The 20,516-nt window shown below is 43.4% G+C and overlaps 3 protein-coding genes across 3 annotated transcripts; 1 reads left to right on the top strand and 2 right to left on the bottom strand.

Annotated features, from left to right (window-relative positions):
• The first annotated feature begins 196 nt into the window (after positions 1-196).
• lrr1 (leucine rich repeat protein 1) lies at positions 197-4,067 on the top strand. The gene is made up of 5 exons (XM_086182338.1): positions 197-722; positions 1,663-1,761; positions 2,270-2,522; positions 2,826-3,300; positions 3,386-4,067. The coding sequence occupies exons 1-5, from the start codon at positions 540-542 to the stop codon at positions 3,639-3,641; spliced, it is 1,266 nt and encodes a 421-aa protein (XP_086038464.1). The 5' UTR covers positions 197-539; the 3' UTR covers positions 3,642-4,067.
• A 531-nt stretch (positions 4,068-4,598) lies between these two features.
• On the bottom strand, positions 4,599-7,224 carry dnaaf2 (dynein axonemal assembly factor 2). Its single transcript, XM_086182546.1, has 2 exons — positions 5,639-7,224; positions 4,599-5,554 (listed from the first exon to the last, which is right to left on the bottom strand). The coding sequence occupies exons 1-2, from the start codon at positions 7,037-7,039 to the stop codon at positions 5,252-5,254; spliced, it is 1,704 nt and encodes a 567-aa protein (XP_086038672.1). The 5' UTR covers positions 7,040-7,224; the 3' UTR covers positions 4,599-5,251.
• Positions 7,225-9,441: 2,217 nt separating this feature from the next.
• Positions 9,442-12,797, bottom strand: klf11b (Kruppel like factor 11b). Its single transcript, XM_086183243.1, has 4 exons — positions 12,523-12,797; positions 11,516-11,800; positions 10,321-11,233; positions 9,442-10,150 (listed from the first exon to the last, which is right to left on the bottom strand). Exons 1-4 carry the CDS (start codon positions 12,559-12,561, stop codon positions 9,849-9,851), a joined length of 1,539 nt encoding a protein of 512 aa, XP_086039369.1. The 5' UTR covers positions 12,562-12,797; the 3' UTR covers positions 9,442-9,848.
• Positions 12,798-20,516: the final 7,719 nt, after the last annotated feature.

Here is a 20,516-nt window from a genome sequence, read left to right as displayed (position 1 = left end):
CTGACAGAAGGCACCTTTAGACTCCGCCAGGAGGCATTTCGGTTTTTTAAACGTCAAGGTTCAGGACAGATTACGATAGAACCTTTCACAAAAGCTCTCTGCAACAAGTCTGTCTAGCAAAAATCCTTCAGGGCGAAACTTTTGTGCTGCATTTGACATGGTCTCACTCGCGCTAAATTACCAAGCGTCACCCTGACGTCACTTCCCCCCGCGCGGGCTCTGCCAGCGGCTGTGGCGGTAGCTAGCCCAACTGTCTGCTATCATCAGAAAACTATCAGGACCTGGACTTTGTCAAGAGGCTGTCAGGTAGACTGTAGAGCTTTACATTGAAGTACTGCGATCCGGGCTGGCTATCGGGTGTATTCGGTATCTTCCGTCAGCGTTGAGATGCAGCTCCGGTTGGTGTCGAAGGCTGAGCTGTTGTTGACATCCAGCGCGGAGGAGGAGGATCATGGGGCACTAGCAACTTACTAACTAGCTCTGCTCGCGGAAGTTTCCACCTTAACTAGTCCGCCCTGACTCGGACCTGATTCACTGCCATGAAGCTGCAGTGCGATGTCGAGGTGGTGAATCGGATGCTGCCCTCGTTTGGGATGAAGAGTCGCGGAAAAGGAACCAGAGCGGTTCTCAGCATCGGGAAACATTTGGACAAGATGAGTCAACGCAGCAACGTTTACATGATGATCTGCACAGCTAAAGACAGAGCAGGCTCCAAGTACAAGGTTCGTACGACGATCACCTTTTGACCCAGAAAATAAGCTGCTTGGAGAGTTTGTGTGAGTGTGAGTTTGTGTGTGTGTGTGTGTGTGTGTGTGTGTGTGTGTGTGTGTGTGTGTGTTAATATTTAGGTTCTTCGATACTTTCAGAACATTTAAAAGCTAGTCAAGGTCAGAAAATAGAAACATCCTCTAATTTCCATGAACTTGTCATTTGAGGTTCTGCTTATGTTGTTGCAGGAAGATGATTGACTTCTGTCCCAGCATGCATTTGGGCATGGCAGTATGGATTTTTTTATTAAATTTTTTGTAATTAGAGCTGTTTAATGACAAATAATCATTCTAATTTACGATAATGATATTTGCAAAGTAGCAAAACTCACTATTGCTGAGTACCATTTACTGTCATACTGGCTCAGTGACCCACTGTACTACAACTGGGTGAGATTACCTCAAATTAATATCCCGATTATTCCAAACTTGTCTCTGTCATGATTAATGAATGAGTATTTTATTCACTTTTCTTTACCAAGTCTCCAAAAGGTCTGTAAATATATTTACCGACTAAAGTATTAACCCAATTACTGAGCAAGAGTTGGTGAGAGGCTCTAAATGTTGGTGGTCACCATATTTTCTCTCAACTGAATCATAATAACAATTTCTGGCTGAAATATCCTTTAAAAGTTACCCAAAAATTCTGTTTTCTCAATCATGGTTAATCTCTATCAATCTGTAATCAAGCCCAGCCTAACATTATGTGTCCTCATCACTCTGTCGACAAAGAAAAGGACATCAACTAACGTGAAGAAAACCGTTTGACCGGGCTCTAATCTCGTCTGTGTTCATGTCTAAACTTGATGAGTGGGTGAATCACTGCCAGTTGGCTGCTGCTTACACTGTTGGATGGATTTTTCCACTCCTGACGTTTGCCAACGTTGTCTCGCAGCTCAAAGACAACATAGAGAAGTTCTTCACTTGGTTCGTGGAGGAAGGCAAAGCCACGGTGAGGTTAAAGGAACCAGCTGTCGACATCTGTTTGAGCAAGGTAAATGACGTGCGGTGTGGTGTAATTGCGGTCGGCTCATTAACGTATCCAAGTGAAATGTGTCACTCTTGATTTCCACAGGGATTGATGACAAGTTTTTATTGCGCGGAGAGAGGAGAGAGTCAAAGTGCCCACTCATTCATTTATCGACTAGACAGATTTACACGCGTGTGTTTTGACTGGACAGACACCAGAGCCGCAGCCGCCGCTGCTGTTGCATTGTTTCCAGTGGCTGCTGAGCCCCTGCTATTATGGAGCCTGGTGACCTTTCTCCTATATTCTAACACAGTTCAACCTGCCACACTGACAAAAAGCACACACCTACAATATTCTGTCTTTCATCCCGAGTCCCCATATTCATATTCCCTCCAGAGTAAAGTTTTCTCTCAGATGAAGTGGGTCAGGATATTTCAGGCCAGTTATCCAGGTTAGATATTTAAACCACCTCGCCAGGCAGCTGTCTGTGTTTACTCTGCTCATGAAAATCAATAATCGCATCCATTTGCAGGCTGACGCCAACAGCTTGAAGAACTTCCTCTCAGCGGCTCGACTGGCAGACAGAGGAAGTGACACCAACAGTCTCCCTCTCTCCACGCTCACGCCCGTTCGCGCCCGAGATGTTGAGCAACCCAAGAAGAAGCTCAGCATCGTCTCTAAAAAGGACTACCCCCTCACCTCCAACTTCCCCTACTCCCTGGAGCAGCTGCAAGTCTCCTACTGCAAGCTGTCCCGCGTGGACATGAGAATGCTGTCGCTCAAAGGTAGAGTCGAGAGTGCGTCGGTGATGGTTACGTTTGCAGGACTGAGTCCAAAAAAAGTGTCCCTGTTAGAAACTTACTGCAAAGACAAAGTTCAGTCCCGAAAGCAAATCGTTAAAGAAAACCCTCTTGAATGGGAAAGGGTTGTTTCAGTGAATATTATGAAAGTGTTCAAGCAGTTCAGTGCCGAACATGTAGGAACTCCTCTGGCCAGTGAACACCCGGCATCAGGTTACTTCATGTGTACTGTATTTGCAGTATGTAAAAACAAAACAAACAAACAAAAAAACTGTTTTGTTTCTGCAGCTCTTCGCAAGCTGGACCTCAGTAACAACCACATCAAGAAGCTCCCAGCCACCATCGGTGACCTCAGCTGCCTGTCAGAGCTCGTCCTCCATAACAACCACCTAGAGGCCTTCAGCCAGGCCCTCTGTCTGTCCACCCTGCAACGGACACTCCAGCTCCTCGACCTGAGCCAGAATCGACTCCACTCCCTTCCCCCTCAGTTCTGCCAGCTCAGGGAACTGGTCAACCTCAAACTGGACGACAATGAGCTTGCTTGTTTGCCGTTCCACATAGGCCGACTGTCCAAGTTGAGGTTCCTGTCGGCGGCACATAACCAGCTAGCCGTGCTTCCTGGTGACTTCCGCAAGCTGAGATTAGAGAACCTGGACTTGTTTGGAAACCCGTTTATCCAACCTAACCCTCTGGATCACACTATGCAGCTCACATTCCCTCTTCCACTCCAAGAGTTAGCTTCCAGAGCCATAGTGAACCTCAGGTTAGAACTCTTTACCTTTTGTTCCACATCCAACTTCAAACATGTTCTGGCTCCTCATCTTCTTCTTCTCTCGATTTTGTTCCAGAATATCATACGGACCTCACATCATCCCTGCACACTTGTGCCGAGACCTGGAACTGGCCAAGACCTGCAAATGCAACTGCGTTTGCATCGGTTTCTACATCAAGACGGCGGTGAGCATGAACCTGCACCAGGTGTCTCACACTGTGGTGCTGGTGGACGACATGGGAGGCACGGACGCTCCGGTGGAGCAGCACTTCTGCTCTCTCTCCTGCTACTCGGAATTCTTGGACAGTTCCCTCCAGAGAGGAGTCAGATGAGGACTATGAGGAAACGTTCGGTTTGACAGCGAGGACGCCGGAGTCGGAGGTTGCCGTGATGTTGGAATGGTTTGCAAGTTGAGAGAGCGTGTAGGAGCAGTGAATAGCTTTTGACTTGTAATGCACTCGTCACATATCAAGAGCGAGGTAGGAGTCAAGTGAGCGCCACCGACTGTAAGTGGTCATGGTGGACCGATCCAGAATGTTGCCAGTGAGTCGCATACGTCGTGTTTTTATGCTCTGCTTCCCGTAGAAGAGAGAATACAGAAATTCGATGCATAGGAGACGTCTCCTGTGTACGGTGCCTCCGAGTTCATTAGCGCTGGTTGAAATTTGAGTTTACTGTGCTGATGACCCCCGCCCCCCTCCATTTTTTTATAATATACATGTGGAAAAATTCAATAAACATTTTGATTTTCTTGTCCTTGGTAGATTATTATGACACATCATTGCCTCTGACAAGGAGTTTTAGGAGAGATAGAGGAGCCGTGCAGTGGTAGGGATGCACGATAATACCAGTAGCAGCTGATATCGGTCAGTCGTCAACGTATCGAACTCCATCTGATCCCGTCTTCTTCGCTCATCATCTGCTGGAAGTAGAAAAGAAAACCGGATGACAGGGAAAAAAAACAACTTGGTAAATAATAATGTAATTTATTGGCTTTTACATGAAAAGCGTATTTTTCAAACTTAATGGTTACAGGTGTGCTGAATTAAAGGTTCTGCAAACCATGATTGCCGAGGTTCTAAACGAAAGATAGAACAAATCACAATATCTTGGCTAAACAAATCATGAATCCACTCTTTAAATCATGTTAAATGTGCCTGAATCAAAGAAACAAGAATAATAATACTAATAATGATAAACCAAACACATCGTCTTTACTGTTATTTTAAAAATCAGATCAAATATAACAAATTATCCATTAACCGTCATGTCAGACCCACCATACGACAAAGGACTGTGAAGAAATTACTTACATTGAAGGTCAATTCAAGAGACACATGACAAACACCCGACAAGCATTTGGGTCTGGGAATAAAGAAGAGGAAGTGACCATCTGGCCTCCATTTATAAAGTGGGAGGTGCCACCACACTGAGCCACCTCTGAGTGGCTCCTCCTAGTGGAGAGGAGGAAACAAACTGGCACTGTATGTTGTCTGACAAAGTGTGAATAACATATGAACTTGTTTTGTTCAGATTCGTCCCAAATCAGATGCAAGATATCGTTTTTCGATACCCCGCATCCGTACAATCAGGTTTTTTTTTTAATTGCTAAACAGAAGGTTCAGAGGTCACACCTCACTTCCACTCTTCACACTGGCTGCTTTTGCATGTGTAGCGGACTACACACAGACACACACTCACTCATTCTTCACTGATTATGTATTATGTTTCGTTGAGATGATTGGGAACAAGAAAGTTGATGTTTTTTTTTTCTTTATTAGACATTCTTGTGCAAATCAAGCGTCAAGAACAAATTGTGAGCAAGATTTTACAAAAGGAGAGAAGAATCAGTGTGATAATCCAGCTCAGTAACTACGGTGTAGCTCCATATTTACTGAGCAAATACACTTACAGGCCTTCACCTCTGCATCCTCCAGTGGACTCAGTCCAGCTCGAACACCAGGGAGTTCTGGAAGACGACCCCCGCCGACGTGGAGTGATCACTAATTACTGTTTCATTTCCGTCTTTGTCGATTTCTCGCAGTAAGATAGGTGGGAGGTTCTCATCAGAGGTTCCGATGATCTGCTCGGTCGGCAAGTCATCTTCATCTTCCTCATCTGGTATGACCGTGTTGTCTGGGTCACGCGGTGCAGGAACTTTACTGGACTCGCAGTCATCCTCCGTATTCAAGTTTGTTTTTGTCACTGTGGGCTTCTCGGACTCTTCACCTGCATCTTGTTCCACCTGTAGAAGCAAACAGGAGGAAAATCCAGGTGAGTGTGATCGCACGTCTCCCTTCAATGCTGATGGTTAGAACTGATCTCTCACCTTCACCTTCTGGTCGTTGATCTTTTCACATGCGTCTATTACCTCTTCATCTGAAGCCCTGATCAGACTGACCGCTGTTGACTTGTCGTCCACTTCCTGTGATGCCCAGTCAGACCCAGCCAGCTCTCCCAGTTCTTCCTCGTTTTCCTGCTCCTTGCTCTTCTCCTCCTCCACTTCATTTACACAAGTCTCATCTCCTTCTTGACCCTCAGCTCCTTTTTCCGCCTCCACAATTTCTCGCCCCGTCACTCTGTCCTCTGCATCCATCCGAGCTTCCCTCGTCTGCTCCTCCTCCTCCTTATGATCTTCATCTTCGCTTCCATCCTGCTCCTCCTTCTCATCACCAGCCTGAGCACTGAACACAAACGCCTCATCAGGAGGAAGAACGGGCAGCGTGACGGTCAGCTGTCCTTTCTTTTTGTCAAACTTGGCTTCTCCTCTCTCCTCATCCACAGGGTAGGACAAGGGTAGCTCCAGCCTGTAGGCCGGGTCCTGGGACTCCAGTAGCAGGCTTTTCTCCTTTACTTCAAGGTTGGTGTTTCTGACTGACTCCAGAAGCGGAACCTCAATAGTCACCACAATCTCTTTGGGTCTAGGTGTCTTTCCTGAGTCTCTAGAACACCGGAAGTCCTGCAGATCAATGAAAGATCTATATTTTACAATGTAGTTTGGTTTGGTGGGCTCATCGCTTTGGCAGACCTTTGCATCAGTGCCGGTTTGTGTTGCGGGAGAGATGCTTGAGGATGTTTTGTCATCTGGGAAAGGGGGAAACAATGAGGGACCCACAGGTTGATATCCAGGTATAGGTTTACGAATGACACAAGGCTGGGGCACGCCTTTGTATTTGTTTTTCATCTCTCTGACATTTTTTTTGTCGAGCGTGACTTTAAAACCATCCTGGATCCCCTGGATAGCTGTGCTAATCACCACATCCATGAACTGAGTGTTGTTCCTGGCTATATGGAGAGTATCAGGGTGGAAAACAACATCATAGATCATGATTTGGTTCCCTCTTCCATCTCTGTCTTGTCTCCCAGGGTGCAGACTGTAAGGAAGGGTCCAACGATGTCCTCTACGACCATCCTCAGATTCCCCCCATTTACATTCAGGCTTACCAACTTTTTCATTAGCACAGATGTTGACGTAACACCTTTGTTTGCCGTTCACACTCGTCTTCAGAGATTTAAACGGTTCCGGGTGGATAAACTCAATGTTGTTCCCTCTCTCTTTCTCCAGGATTGTGATGTCCTCCTCGTACCTCCTCTTGTTCTCAGGATCTGCTAATGCTTGAGCATAATCGCGCAACATTTCCCTGAATTTTTCATCTTTAAAAGCTTTTGTGAATCTGTCGATTTCATCCGCTGTCATGTTAAGCCCTTTTAGCTTTTCTCCGACCTCCATTGCGAAGTAAATAAACTTGCCACTTAATTTTCCGTATTTTAAAATGATGTAAAATATTTCAAACACTTCTGAAATTAAAAGCTGGCCTTAAAAAAAAACCCGAAAACATACGAATTTAGCGTCGTTCCGAGTCCACTAATGTGTTCGGCGAATTTCGCTCGGCCACAAACAGGAGGCGAACTGTGTCGATGTAACCATAGCAACACCAGACTCATTGGTGCAACAAGAAAACCCGTCCCTGAGAAACATGGAACTGTGTTCAAGGAGGGTGTTTTTAATTTGTTTCATGAGTTTCAAGAGTCCATCTGCTGGAATTTTTTTCTTTTTTTTTTTCCTTCACTGTGACACACCAAACACATGAAGGCACTGAGCGCTTAAGACCACCGACCTTTGACCTCCAAAATCTTTCCAATACATCTAGGAGTCCCACTGGACATTGGGGTTATATTTGAAGAACCTCCTTCAAGGTGTTACTGAGATATTGCATTCAAATGAAGTGACGGTGACATTAGACAGCCAAAAGCTTCTGTTCATCCTTGAATCCCAGCAGGCATTTGTGGTGCTCCTGAGATATTGCAGAAACAAGAATAGGATACACAGGCTGACAACCCCCAAACAGAAAAAGTCAACAGTGACACACGCACACAACACACTAATGGGGAAAAAAAACATCTTTTAGTCTGTGAGAGGTTTTATATATATATATATATATATATATATATATATATATATATATATATATATATATATATAAGAAATGATACATCATCTGTAACGTGCACAGTTAATATGAATGTTGTGTTCATTCAAGGTCAAAATACTCAGAACTCCTCTGTGTTTTTCATTTTAGAAAAGCAATTAACGAAACATAAACATATTTAGGTAAAGTCAGGGTTCTACAGTTACATAGTTTTATATCAACAAAGTTATTACAGTGCAAATCAAAGTGGAACTACATCAACTTGGAACTAACATAATATCTGCTAGATTCTGTTGGCAAATGTCTCCTTGCATATTAAGTTCCTAAACACCTCATATTAGATAAAAAAAAAATACAATCAACCATGTTCTTTTGTTTTTGACTGTAAATCACTAACCTTTTACACTGTCATGAATCTGTTGGAAACTAGAAAGTTTAATTGTTACAATCCCGCCGGCAGGTGTCGCTGTCGACCACAGCTCAAGTGGCACGCTGCCAGCGAGTATGTCGGTCAGTAAGGCAAAGGGGCGGGTCCGCAGAGGAGGGACGCGATTGGTCGCACCCCCAACAGTTCATATTTCCTTCTGTCTGATTGGAAGCGCTGTGCTGTTACTAGGTGTGGGACCACCGATGGTGTACGTGTGTGACGGGAGGGATGCAAGCATCAGTAGACAGCCAGTCTCGACCCCTCCGAGCACCTCTGTGTACTTGAATATAGTTGTTTTCTCTGTATTATTATATTAATTTATTTTTTTGCTCACATCCTTTTTTGGGGCTCTTTTTGTCTGGCTATTAATTCTTTTCTTCCTGTTATTTCTTTTTCAACTGTTATTTGTTTTCTCGGTCCGATATCTTTGTGTCACCATTTTTTTTTCTTGCTATCTTATTTATTTTCTCGCTTATTCTTTTCTCTCTTCAAGTTATTTCTTTTCTGTTTTGTCTCCATATTATATCTAACGGCTTACTGGCAGCTTCTCTGATCTGTAAGGGAAAAGAATTCCCACCTCCTGCGTTGCAGTCAAACCATGTTTTTTCTTTTCTCGCTGTTATTTCTTGTTACTCAGTGGTTTCGCTTCTCGTGGCATTATTTTTCTTCCTCCGTCAGTCCTTTTTATGTTGTGTTGACTTACTCAGTTTTGTCTTTTCTCCCTCTATCGTGTTTCTAAGGCAAAGCACCAGTACCTGATCAACTGGTAAAAACTGCACAGATCTTGTTTTGAATGAAACTGAGTGGTGGTATGTGTTACCGAAGACACCCCACCGCCCCTTCTCCTCCTGGTTCCCATGTGACAGCGCTGAATGGGCCCTAATGATGTGTTCATGAGCTGTAACTCTGGGCGAACACATCTCAGCTTGTTGTGTCTGCTCTGACTCATCCAGCATTCTGGCTCTAAGCTAATAAACAGGATGCAATTGTTCTGCAGATGGTCTCAGCAAACCAGCTTTTATAACACGGAAAAAAATTCACTCAGCCAGCAGGAAGCTACCCACAGCCTATAGTCAGCAAATTTGGAAGGACACAGTTTGAGGGTGTGTGCGAGTGTGTGCGTGTGTGTATGTGGGGGGTGTAAGAGTGACACATACAGGATGTGGACAGACATCACTAGCAGAGAAAGACTGCTGACAATATCAGGATCCCACGCTTAGTTTTTCCTTAGATATAAGACATGTCACAAGTAAAAGACAGACAAAAAAGAATACATGAGTCATCTTTTTAATTACAAATATGTATTAAATAATATGAAAAGTTAGACAGACATATCATGTTATGATCATAGTTGATGATTAATATTCATATTTACAAAGTTTTTCATGCCCCCCCCCAATAAATGCTTCTTTTTTTTTTTTAATAATACAACCAACAATACATTCACATAATACCACGACAAAGGAAAGGTGGAGAAGATGAAATGTATACGACAAAAGTCATACAAAGGCTTTGGCAACAGTGCATACATATCGTCAAATAAAGTAAACAAACGTATGAGACACTGTACTAATGAGCAGAAGAGAGGGAAGGTCCAGTGCATGGTTTTTGTTTTTTTTTAACAGCCTGATGCACCCGGCTGTTCCCCATGGTGCCCTGGGAGCGGTTAAGGCGTTCGTTGTCTACTTAGAACCGGCAGGTACCAGCATGCTTATTGTGGTGAGGCCAGTTTTTGAGGCAGGTGTTTTGCCAGCAGCCATTTTGTTCAGGCTCCGAACATCAGCTTGCCAGGAGGGAATTTTCTTTGTTGTCATGTGTCGCCGGGCGTGTTTGGTGAGGTGATCGCTGCGCATGAATCGCCGCTCACATACAGGACATACGAATTTCTTCTCACCGGTGTGTGTCCGCCGGTGACGGGAGAGCTCGTCGGAGCGGGCGAACCTCTTATCACAGCCGTCCCAGCTGCAGCTGAATGGTTTCTCACCTAAAGGAGAGAGGAAACAGGGAGCTAAGTTAGTCACTGTGGCGTCATAAAACCTCATCATGCTTGTCTTGGTTTCAACACTCTTCCCATCAAGGCTGAGGAATGTTCTACAAACAGGATGCAACTGGGTTCCACATCCTCAAAAGTCCCATAAACAGTGTGCTGCTCACCTGTGTGTGTTCGTAGGTGAGCCTTCAGGTGTGAGCTCTTGAAGTACGTCTTCCTGCAGCCGGGGAAGTTGCAGACATAGTTTCTCCTGCGGGAGAAGTCCATCTTTGTGGTTGCCGTGCTGCCGCTGGGCCCCGCAGGCACATAGACGGGGGCTGGAGCCAATGGGAGGAGCTTGGTGTTGCCCAAGGTCATGACAGTCTGAGAGCAGTGAGGGGCCTGCGAGACCGAGGACTGGGGGAGAACCAGCATCACTGTGCCCTGAGGCACTGCTGAACCCACAATCAGGGACTGCTGGACAGGGGTGGTGTTGGCTGAGGCAGGCTGGGGGAGAATGGGAGTGTTGCCAGTCCGAATTCCAGCGCAGGACGTGTGAACCGCACTCGGGATTAATGCTGAGATTATACCTGATTGGCTGCTGACAGGAAACATCTGGCAGATGATTTGAGGGCTGGTGACTGGAGGCGGGGATAGCGTTGCAGGAGCGAGGGGAGTGGGTGGGCTGTTTTGCGGTTGGGTGTTGACAGGAGTGGGTGTGGGGACACAGTCCAAACAAGGCTTTGAGGGACTAACCTCTGTTTTTGAGGTGGGTGTGAGAGGAGGAGGAGATGGAGGTACAGTTTTCTGCTCAGTGGTTGTGATGCGTTGCTGCTGGCAGACTGTTGCTACTGTGTCTCTAGTTTTCTCGGAACTAAGGGCCACTGGAATGTGGTGCTGGAAGGGGGAGCTGTCTGCTGTATGGCGGATGACGCTGGTAGCCATGGCTCTACAGGGCTGCAGTGGAGGGGGGAGGGAGGGGGTCCTCTTAGCAATGGAAGCCAGGCCGGGTTGATGATGCCCAGAGACTGTAGACTGCAAGGACACAACAGTGCTGGACGTCTCCACAAAGCTGGGGCTGTGAGGGGGGGTCATACACTGTTGAGAGAAGGGAGAGGAATTAAAGAGTGTAACCTTCTCCTTCGTGATCTTAACAGTCGTAGTGGGTGGGCTTCTCTTCATCTACCACTGTTTACAGAAGTCCCAGGAGGAATGGAGAGTGATGATCACTGAGATTTTTACGGCCCCGAGTTTGAGAGGAGGAACTCTAACGAATGCCTCCTTTGGTCACAGTGTTCTCTTCAGACTTTCACATCAACAAACACCCTCAACGCTCAATAAACTGAGTTACAAAATTGTTATCATTCTGATGTCTCTTACCAAAGAAGAGAGAGACATAAAGTCTTTCTGAGGCTCTGGGAGCTCCGGTGGAGGGATGGAGTCACATGAGTCTGAAGCCGGGGTGAGAGGTCTTGGCTTGCAGGTGGTCACTCTGTTGCTGCTCAGAAAGTGGCCCTGGCCCCAGGAGCTCATACACACCAGCGCCTCGGCCGCCTCCAGGTCGGTGTACTCTAAACCGGGGGAACAGCTGCTGATTCCACTAGAGACAGAGTGTTCGCTGTCGTGCCTCCTTCGCTTGGACCCACGGTGATCCATGTACTCTGTCTGGAGAGGAACAAACACACATGGGCCATGAGACTTTGTTTTTCGTGCAGATGTGATTCAATGCTCAATCATGGAAGACACAGGAACACAAAGAAAATATTCAGAATTTCCAGTCATCATGCTCAGTCACTCTTCCTGTAGCTAAACTTCCCGGGCCAAATTAAGTAAGCCGGGAGGAGGGCTGATGATGACTACACCCCAGCCCAGCATGCACTGCCTTTGGCTGAGAGCCAGGCCGCCTCCCACAGCCAAATATAGACCAAAGAGTGACGTGCAGCCCAAGATGAGCCATGTGAAATCCCCACAAAGCAGGTATGAATCAGGAAGTCGCCTCACAGGTTACAACTGAGCAATAATGATTTAATTAACCTAAACAGATGACGGAGACGGATTCTCACGTGAATGCGGTTGGCGCGACTCCCGTGACTAATTACATGACATATTTTCATACAATTTGATTGTCATTTATCATTATCAAAGGAACGAAACATAGCGTACAGAAAAGGTGTGCGCATTTTTTTTAATTCATATGGTAACACTAGGATGGCGACATAATAATAAGCATAGTGATAATATTAACAACAATGTAGTTTTTTTTTTTAAATGAATTAAACGTTAACTTTAACTGCTGACTTAGCAACCATAAACAACAAGGACAGATGAAGACAACACAAAATAAAGACTCCGCTTGGCTAAAGTAACTAACTGAAGAATTATCTTACCCCGTGTGGGTCCATTTCTGTATATTTTCGCAGTGGCATTGAGAAGCAATAATATTTCACTATGACTTTTTCGCTGTCAAAGCCAGTGTAGAACAAAGAAACGGCGGTTCCCGGTGCTGCTGCTTGTTCTCGGGTAGGGTTGAGGTGGTTTTTTTTCCTCTGACTGGCTCCCTTTTCTCTCAGCTGTGTGTGTAAAACATGGGGAGGAGGGACGAAAAAAAAAGAAAAACAAAACTCACAACACGCACCGGCGGGTGGCAACACTCAGCCAATCACCTCCGAGTGTGTGCGGAGCTTCAGCCAATAGGAGAGCAGAAGACGCGTGAACAGTGCGTGCTCGCTGGGCGGTTGGAGGAAATGGGGTGCGTGGCCGTTGATGGGCGTGGCCTCGAGAGTCAGCAGTGTCAGGGTAAACCCGATGAACTGCCATCCGTTAAACTAGGCGAAAGGTCGATCAAGTCTATGATGCCTTCACGGGCTGTGGGAATGAATCCTACAACGAGACCCCCGCGCTGCAATGTAACACTTTGTCAGGCTTGGCTGTTGGGCTTGTTTTTACAAAACGCGTTTACAAAATTTAAGGGTGTTGTAAATGTAATGAAAACGTACGTACCGGTCGTTTTGTATGATTTTGAAAACTGTGGTGACTCAAAAGCTTTTGTGAAATGCAGTAGGAAAACCACTCGAGGTAAATGTATACATCAATAAGTATATTTTTATTTTCATAGATTAAACTGAGACTGCTGAACCGTTGTTTAAAATACTCTCCATAAACGTATTAAGATGAACAAAATACTACATGTCTGACACTGTTAATACAGAAAATCGAACAAGATCAATCCATTAAAACCCGTAAAATGACACATAATCTTCTCCCTCATTAAAAACAAATTAATTTCATTCGAATATACAATTATTTTTCACATAACATGCATAACTTACAGACGTTAGATGTTTTCTACTTCCCTATAAAGTCAGTCCTTCCTGTTAATGTGATCTGGAGGCCTCATGTTTCTATATCTGCTTTGTAGACATACAGTGCATGAAGTCTTTAGATAAGACAGTTACGTATTTAAAATACGAGCAATAAATTTCTCCTCGAGCTTGAAACAGCTCACTTTAAGATTAGTTTATATCTGACATGATTAAAGCTATAAAACATTTATTCAGGGTATTTATTCATGAATAAAATGGAATGGGTGGGACACTCGATTCCAGTCCTGCATTACAAATGTCATTAGGTATAAGTGAAGACACACCAGCAGCCCCTGTCAGTGCTTTATCAAGTGTACTGTACATAACAATTAATTTTTGGTTTGTTTGAGTTTTTACTGCTGCATGTTGATGTTTATTTATCCTTTTGAAGTTGGCAGAAGTGAAGCTACATAAACTTAACATGCTGTCGGTAAAAAAATTAGTAAAAATCAGTCTTTTAATTGTATAAACTAATATTATGTAAATAAATTTAAAATAAAAAGAGCATGAAGTGGGACAATCCCTTCAGTACCAGTTTTACTTTAGTTTATTTTCCAGTACTTTTGAGAACAGTTCTTTTAAAGAGCAAATGATATTTAATGAATATAAATATTGCTTTTATATATCAATTGAGTTTCATTTAATAGAAAGTAATGATAATTTTCAATAATTGGTGTATTGCATGCTGAACTCTGTGAGTATTTGACATGGATTATTTGTAATGTTTCTGTCATATAAACTTCATTCTTCAAGAAGGTTTCATTGCTCACAAATGGGAATTATATATTTTTGTCATCATCTTGTGGTACTTTGCAAAGGATGTCTATAACTCTGCAGGGAATGAATTACATGCATTTTTAGCTAAATATATAAAACTTCAATTCTTACAAAATAACCTTCTATACAAGAGTTGAGACAATATGTGGCATAGCACATGGTTGTTTCAATTTTTTATTGCTATGATTTATTAGATAGGATTTGATTATCTTGATTTTAAAATAAAGGACATTGTAAATATACATATATATCATAGTTACGTAATAATTGCTTTGCTTGATTAGAGACTGGAATTTTTTTTATTTTTATTTACAGGCAACTTATTCACTACATTGTCTACCTGAAAGCACGTAAACCTACAGGAATGCCGTATTTTTTCACATTTCCTACAACAAGTGAACGCAACACCGGCGCCAGATGAAGTGCAGGGCGCTGTCTTGTTTTGTGTGTGTGTGTGTGTGTGTGTGTGTGTGTGTGTGTGTGTGTGTGTGTTGTTGTTGTTGTTGTTTGTGCAGCTTTCTCATAGAATAGCAGAATAATCAACATGTAGCTTTCTTAAGATCGATTTTTCCACATTAAAAACACAAAATCCTGACATTAAAATGTGAATAAATGCTTTGTTTTAATCATGTTATTTTCACAATATTTGTCACTTCCTCTGGAGGAAGTTTATTTTTGTGTTTTTGATGTAGTGGTTGTACGGCTGGGACATGTTTTGTGTTGTAGAATGATGTGGCAGTGTCACTGCTATGTACCTCATGATACTTTTTGTGTCTGAGGAGTTTGGATTGGACAATCTCGGTGCACCATTTTTATCCATACGGCCCATATCAGCCTTCTGATTTATATTATTATTGCTACATCTGAAGGGAAAATTACAGACTTGTCCCACAGGCATTCAAGTCTGCAGAAGAACTGAACAATTTTCTTCTGTAGGGAGAAAAGAACATTGTCCTTTGTTCTGCTGATATATTCTTATAACTGTGTGTAAATATTAACATAGGAAGGCTGCTATTCTTCTGGCCTATTGTCTCGAGCATGTCTGTGAGATCGTTCCCTCAAATACATATCAGAGAATTCAAGTTGACCTATATATAATGTTACATCACCAACTCTCTGCATTTGAGCAAAGGGGAACATACTTGTGGGCGCTGTGAAATTTAAAAAAAAAAAAAAGAAGAAGAAGAAGAAAAAGAAATGAAATCTTTTAGAGGAATATAAAATACAACCGAGATGCTTTGACAGAAGAATAAAATCAAGTGAAAAGTGATTAAAATTCTGTTTTTTCCTGCTCACTGGTGCTATGACCACACCTAACCTGATGTGACTCTTGGATTAATGTTTGGTTGCATCTTGCCTGCAGCAGAGGGAGTGTAGCAGGTGTGTGGGCCTGACTCTGGCAGCGCCCGGCTGCCAATGCAGACCTGCTCCTCAGTGTGACTCACGTAAGCATGACCTCAGAAAGAAGTGACGGCTCGGAGCTGCTGCAGGGCAACCTTGGTGCCAATGCTTAGCAGAGGGGGTGGGGTGGGGGTATGGAGAAAACGTGTTAGAGCGCAGGCATGACAGGCAGCCCAGGGACTAAGTACAGTAGTCTGTTTGTGGTATTACAGGGGCAGTCCGCTTCAACTTTGTTAGAGAATCTGGAGGAAAGGTTACGCTGGCCCTATCTGGGCCTCCGCGTTCATGCACACCTCCCATGTCCAGCCAACTCCCCCATCTCAGGAACTCCAGGAGCGAACGCAGACGGGGGAGTAGCCTTAGCAGGGTTAAATATACCACCCAGGGGCTATATTTCACAACCGGCTCTTGAGCTCTGAGCAGCAGCCACAGGCAAGAGTCAAGTTTTTCCCTTTCAAAAATGTCCCCCCCAAAAAAATATATGAGTGGGAACAGCTCTGAACATGCATCGACACATTTGTCAAAATCTTGCCAGAGAGAAATCGTAAGCTGTTCATTCTGTTGCTGTCTATGAGAGTACACACACACACACACACACACACACTTGCACAAATAAAGCACAGCAGTCACAATCTTTGCAGTGATTAAATTTTTAGCAAATGGTTCATGTCATACTGGCGACCTGTCCAGGGTGAACCCCAGCTCTCACCCGTAGATGCTGGGATAGGCTCCAGCCCCCCCGCGACCCTTACTAGTAAGGAATAAGCGGAAGACAACGATGGATGGTTCATGTCGTATGGAGAGGGGGTGATTTGTTTTGTTTTTTTTAATTTACCATCTAATAAAGTTGTGTAGGCAAAATAATGGGACTCATAATTTCTGTACTGCACTTCATCACATTGAAAGTCAAAACCTCAGCTGCGTGTCACAGAAAGAGCAAGATGTCAGTGTTGCAACAATCCTCTGCTGCTCTTATCAAATGGTTTGTTTTGCTGCTGTCAACACTTCTGATTTACTGCCTTAACCAACTTTTCTTTTCTGAGTTTGTTCAATGACAATAACGTATTAACCACTTTCTTATAACAGGATTCAACGAGAGTACCGTTAGGTGATGATCGAGATGGAACCACTTGTGGAAAATGTTGACCGTCAGGTGATTTCACTCTCCACTGTTGCACGTTGTCATCTGGGTGAAAGGACACGGCGTGTAAAAGAATTCCAGACTGTGTGGAAAACCTCTGAACGAAGCCCCCCCCCCCCCCACACACACACACACACACACATACATCAAACCCCCTCAACCCATCTTCCCTTTCATCTCTCCATTTACTACTTACTTTGATCAAGTTTATGCAACTGCTGGACATGGAGAGAGGTTAGTAGGGGGGAAAAAATGTCTCAATGTAGATCCTGTGTTGTAAGTATGAAAAACCATAGAAGTCTTAGATAATTAAGATAAATAAACGAGTAGATAGATAAACAACATAACTGAGAATTTACAAATGAGATGTAACTCATCAGCTGAAAAGTTGATTCGATGATTTACTTGAAAATAATCTTGAAAATGCAGTTGAGTACGTGATTGAAGTAACAGGAGTCACAGCGTGTGTCTACGGATCGTTTTGAGCAGATTTACATCAGTTTGTTGTTTTATCCGACTTCATTTCCATTTCTCTTCTTCTTCTTCTTCTTCTTCTTCTTCTTCTTCTCTTTTTAGCTTTTGACATGAGTGTTGCATCATTTCAATGTGCCATTGTTAGTGAAGATGGCCAGACAACAAATCACTGGTGATTTGTTGTACATACGAGCAGTAAAGATGCTTTGTGCACCACACAACACAACGCGTGCCCCCCCCCCTCCAAAAAAAACAAAACAAAACAAAACAAAACAAAAAAACAAAAACACAAGAGCAACAACAGGGATTCCTCTACAAGCACCTGGCTCCTGATTGGTCAGAACAGAACGCTGAAGCCAATCTGCTGCTATGAGACACTGACTTGTGCGCTGGCGGTGTGTTGTCCTGGCAACATGAGGAACAGGAGGCAGGCTGGAGGGCTCCCTGGAGGAGCTCCCCTGGAGACGCTTTGAGCATGTGTGGTGCCTAATGATGATGCTTACGGCTCCAAAATCTGTGATGTTGATAAATAATTCACTTTCAGTAATATTCCGTCTGCTCGTCTGCCTGCGGGAAAATGTTCTGCTGTAGCTCCCCATTTAATGCTTGATGAAATGTTCATCTCAACGGAAGAGAAACATTCAGCATGTTCTTTATTTGTTTTTAAAGACCCACAGTTATTGAAGGTCTGCAGAGTTTGATTCATATCTACATCCTGAGGTTTCAGATGACTATAGATACGCGGAGAGTAGGTGGGAGCATGTTGAGGATGGAAGGGCTATTTACGGTTTAGCATGACTGTCAGAGAAACAATGAAAAGAAGCTCCTTTCTGTTATATCACCAAGACACGGTAAGGTAACAGCCTGGTTTAAAAAAAAAATTTAAAAAAAGATTCTTACTTTGAAGAGTGTTTCTGTAAAATTAAAAATTAAAAAAAAAAATCATCTGATGACACACTGGAACATCTCAAACAGAGAGGCCAGTGTGGCCGTTAAATAAAAAATAATCCTTTGATTAAGATCTGGAGTCAATTGAAAAACTAGATTAGTGGGAAAAAAAAAAAAAGGGAACTCGCTGAAACTATTTATTTTTTTTGTTCCGTCTAAGGAAGTAAAGGTCATTCAGCCATTTCAGCAAAATTCATGATTCATCAGAACAAGCTTTGAGTTCCAGTGAATTTTTACTTTCTGATTCCAGAATCAGCATTATTGGTCAAGTATGTGAACATACAAGTGATTTGACATATTTATTCATATTCATTTATATGTCTAACAAAAACAATAACTGAGATAGGTGCACCATCGTGAAATCATGTCGAGTTCTGAATTAATAACAATAAATATGCAATTAGCTGTGCGACACTGAGCTGTAGGTGGAGTGGGTGCTCAGTGCAGGTTTTTTGAGGGAAAATTATTGTGACATTGGAATATTTGTTCATTGGCCTGTGTGAGAAAACTGTCGTCTTGTTATTTCGGTCCTCGGAGCTCTGGAGCGCCTACCGGAGGGGAAGACTTACGCTTTTGTGCTGACATGTCACAAATCTTTTTATGTATTTCAGAATTTCTACATATTCCTATAGCAAACTTTTGTGTCTCGTATCGAAGTTGCTTGGCAAAGATGTGCTAAAATGGAGCAGTTCTTCACTGCTGATAGACCGTTAGTGGCAGGCTGAGCTCTGCTGGTGCTGATGAAATAGGAACTCAATGTACATAACTTGGTGGGGGGTGGCGGGATATGGGGGGGGGGGGGGGGGGCGGGGAGAAGTAATCCAACGATCGAGCAGCAAACATCGCACAGAAAAGTACAGAGGCGTTGATCTAATCTGACACCATAACAACCACAGTCATAGTTTAACACGCCAATGCCGGAGTTAATCCGGTAATATGATCTAATCAGTTATGTTACATAGTTACTTGAAGCTACAGTAACTCATAGCACTGAATATTTTTTATATTTAAAAGAAGATTTTCCTGTTTTACTGAGATATGTCAGCATTTTGAGACTTTTAGATTTTGTTAAAGGAAAAATCTTGTACAATTGAGATATTTTGGTGTTCAGTAATGACCGGAAAAATTGTCAGGAGAACAAGAAAAACCTCTTACTAGATGAAATTGATGGAAACGGTGCCCTTCTGCAGTATTACATTGCTGTAGAAGCCTTAGTGAGGTAAGTAGAACGTAGGAGAGATTAAGCTGCATGTATAAATGTTTATTTAGACTCTAGTATTAGGAACATCGTGTATCAAAGAAGTAACATAAAGGGGGGGGTTGGTTGGACTTTCAAAATGTAAAAAACTATTGGACAAGAGATGTTTGAACAGAATCAAAGTAGGTCAGTTGCGGTTGAGCTCTGAGCTGTCACAAGACTGTGCAATTTGAGTGGGCACAACCCAAATTGTGACTGCGTTTAACCTCAGAAAAGTACATCTTGACAGCAGAGAGTTTTAAGTGTGACTCATCTGTTTGGACTGAATAGAGTCCATCTAAAAAAGAAAGAAAAAAAAGAGTGAATAATCATGTCATGAGTTTTAAAATGAGATGCAGAGAAGGTGCAGAACAATTACCACCAGCATTTAGCAACAGCTTGAACTATGACTTCACTCGAGTCCGTGGTGTTGTCATGTTCATATTATCTTAACCTTCGCGGCCGCCACCCTCTTCCCCTCCGGTTCTGATGTTTTATATTTGACTAAACTGTTAGTGGGAAAATATGATGGACAACAAAGACCATATGCCTGAGCGGCGTGCCAGCAGCTCCCTGTCCTCACTTGGAGTCACATAGTCAGACACCAACTGCCGGTTGAAACGAGGACATCGTAAACTGTTGGATGGAGGGAGAGAGAGAGAGAGAGAGAGAGAGAGAGAGAGAATGATGAAGACTGTAAAAAGACAGAGACCAGATGGCCTTGCACTTAAGGGCAACAGGGCAGCGTGGTATCATCAGCATGGCTGGTGGGTTAAATTATAACTAAATGAGGCTTTAGGCTTGTCTGTATATCCACACCTCAACCTTTAGAAATAGTGGTCATTGTCATCTTTTATGATACTGCGAGTACGAATATTGCCGTGGTGATAATCGGTGCATCAGGAGTCCAGTGCCTGACAATGATAAATGCACGCTATCACTTTACCAGAGAGCCAAAGAGAAGAAAGTGATAATTAACTGTACAGGAACCAGGTTTATTTGAATCTGTTGTTAAAGTTCTTCTTTCTCTATGCTCGCGAG

This window comes from Aulostomus chinensis, chromosome 17, assembly GCF_037954235.1.
Source record: "Aulostomus chinensis isolate RoL2024-O1b breed Wild chromosome 17, RoL_Achi_v1.0, whole genome shotgun sequence".
NCBI lineage: Eukaryota > Metazoa > Chordata > Actinopteri > Syngnathiformes > Aulostomidae > Aulostomus > Aulostomus chinensis.
Note: the sequence above shows the minus strand (reverse complement) of the source record. Positions and strands in the feature narration are given on the sequence as shown.

Coding starts and splice junctions, on each gene's coding strand:
- klf11b (XM_086183243.1), bottom strand. CDS start 12,561: ATGCCACTGCGAAAATATACAGAAATGGACCCACACGGG. Junction 11,801..12,522: donor CAGAAATGGACCCACACGGG/GTAAGATAATTC, acceptor GTTCCTCTCCAG/ACAGAGTACATGGATCACCG. Junction 10,151..10,320: donor TCACCTACGAACACACACAG/GTGAGCAGCACA, acceptor TCTCTCCTTTAG/GTGAGAAACCATTCAGCTGC.
- lrr1 (XM_086182338.1), top strand. CDS start 540: ATGAAGCTGCAGTGCGATGTCGAGGTGGTGAATCGGATGCTGCCCTCG. Junction 1,762..2,269: donor TCGACATCTGTTTGAGCAAG/GTAAATGACGTG, acceptor ATCCATTTGCAG/GCTGACGCCAACAGCTTGAA. Junction 3,301..3,385: donor AGAGCCATAGTGAACCTCAG/GTTAGAACTCTT, acceptor ATTTTGTTCCAG/AATATCATACGGACCTCACA.
- dnaaf2 (XM_086182546.1), bottom strand. CDS start 7,039: ATGGAGGTCGGAGAAAAGCTAAAAGGGCTTAACATGACAGCGGATGAA. Junction 5,555..5,638: donor TCAACGACCAGAAGGTGAAG/GTGAGAGATCAG, acceptor TTGCTTCTACAG/GTGGAACAAGATGCAGGTGA.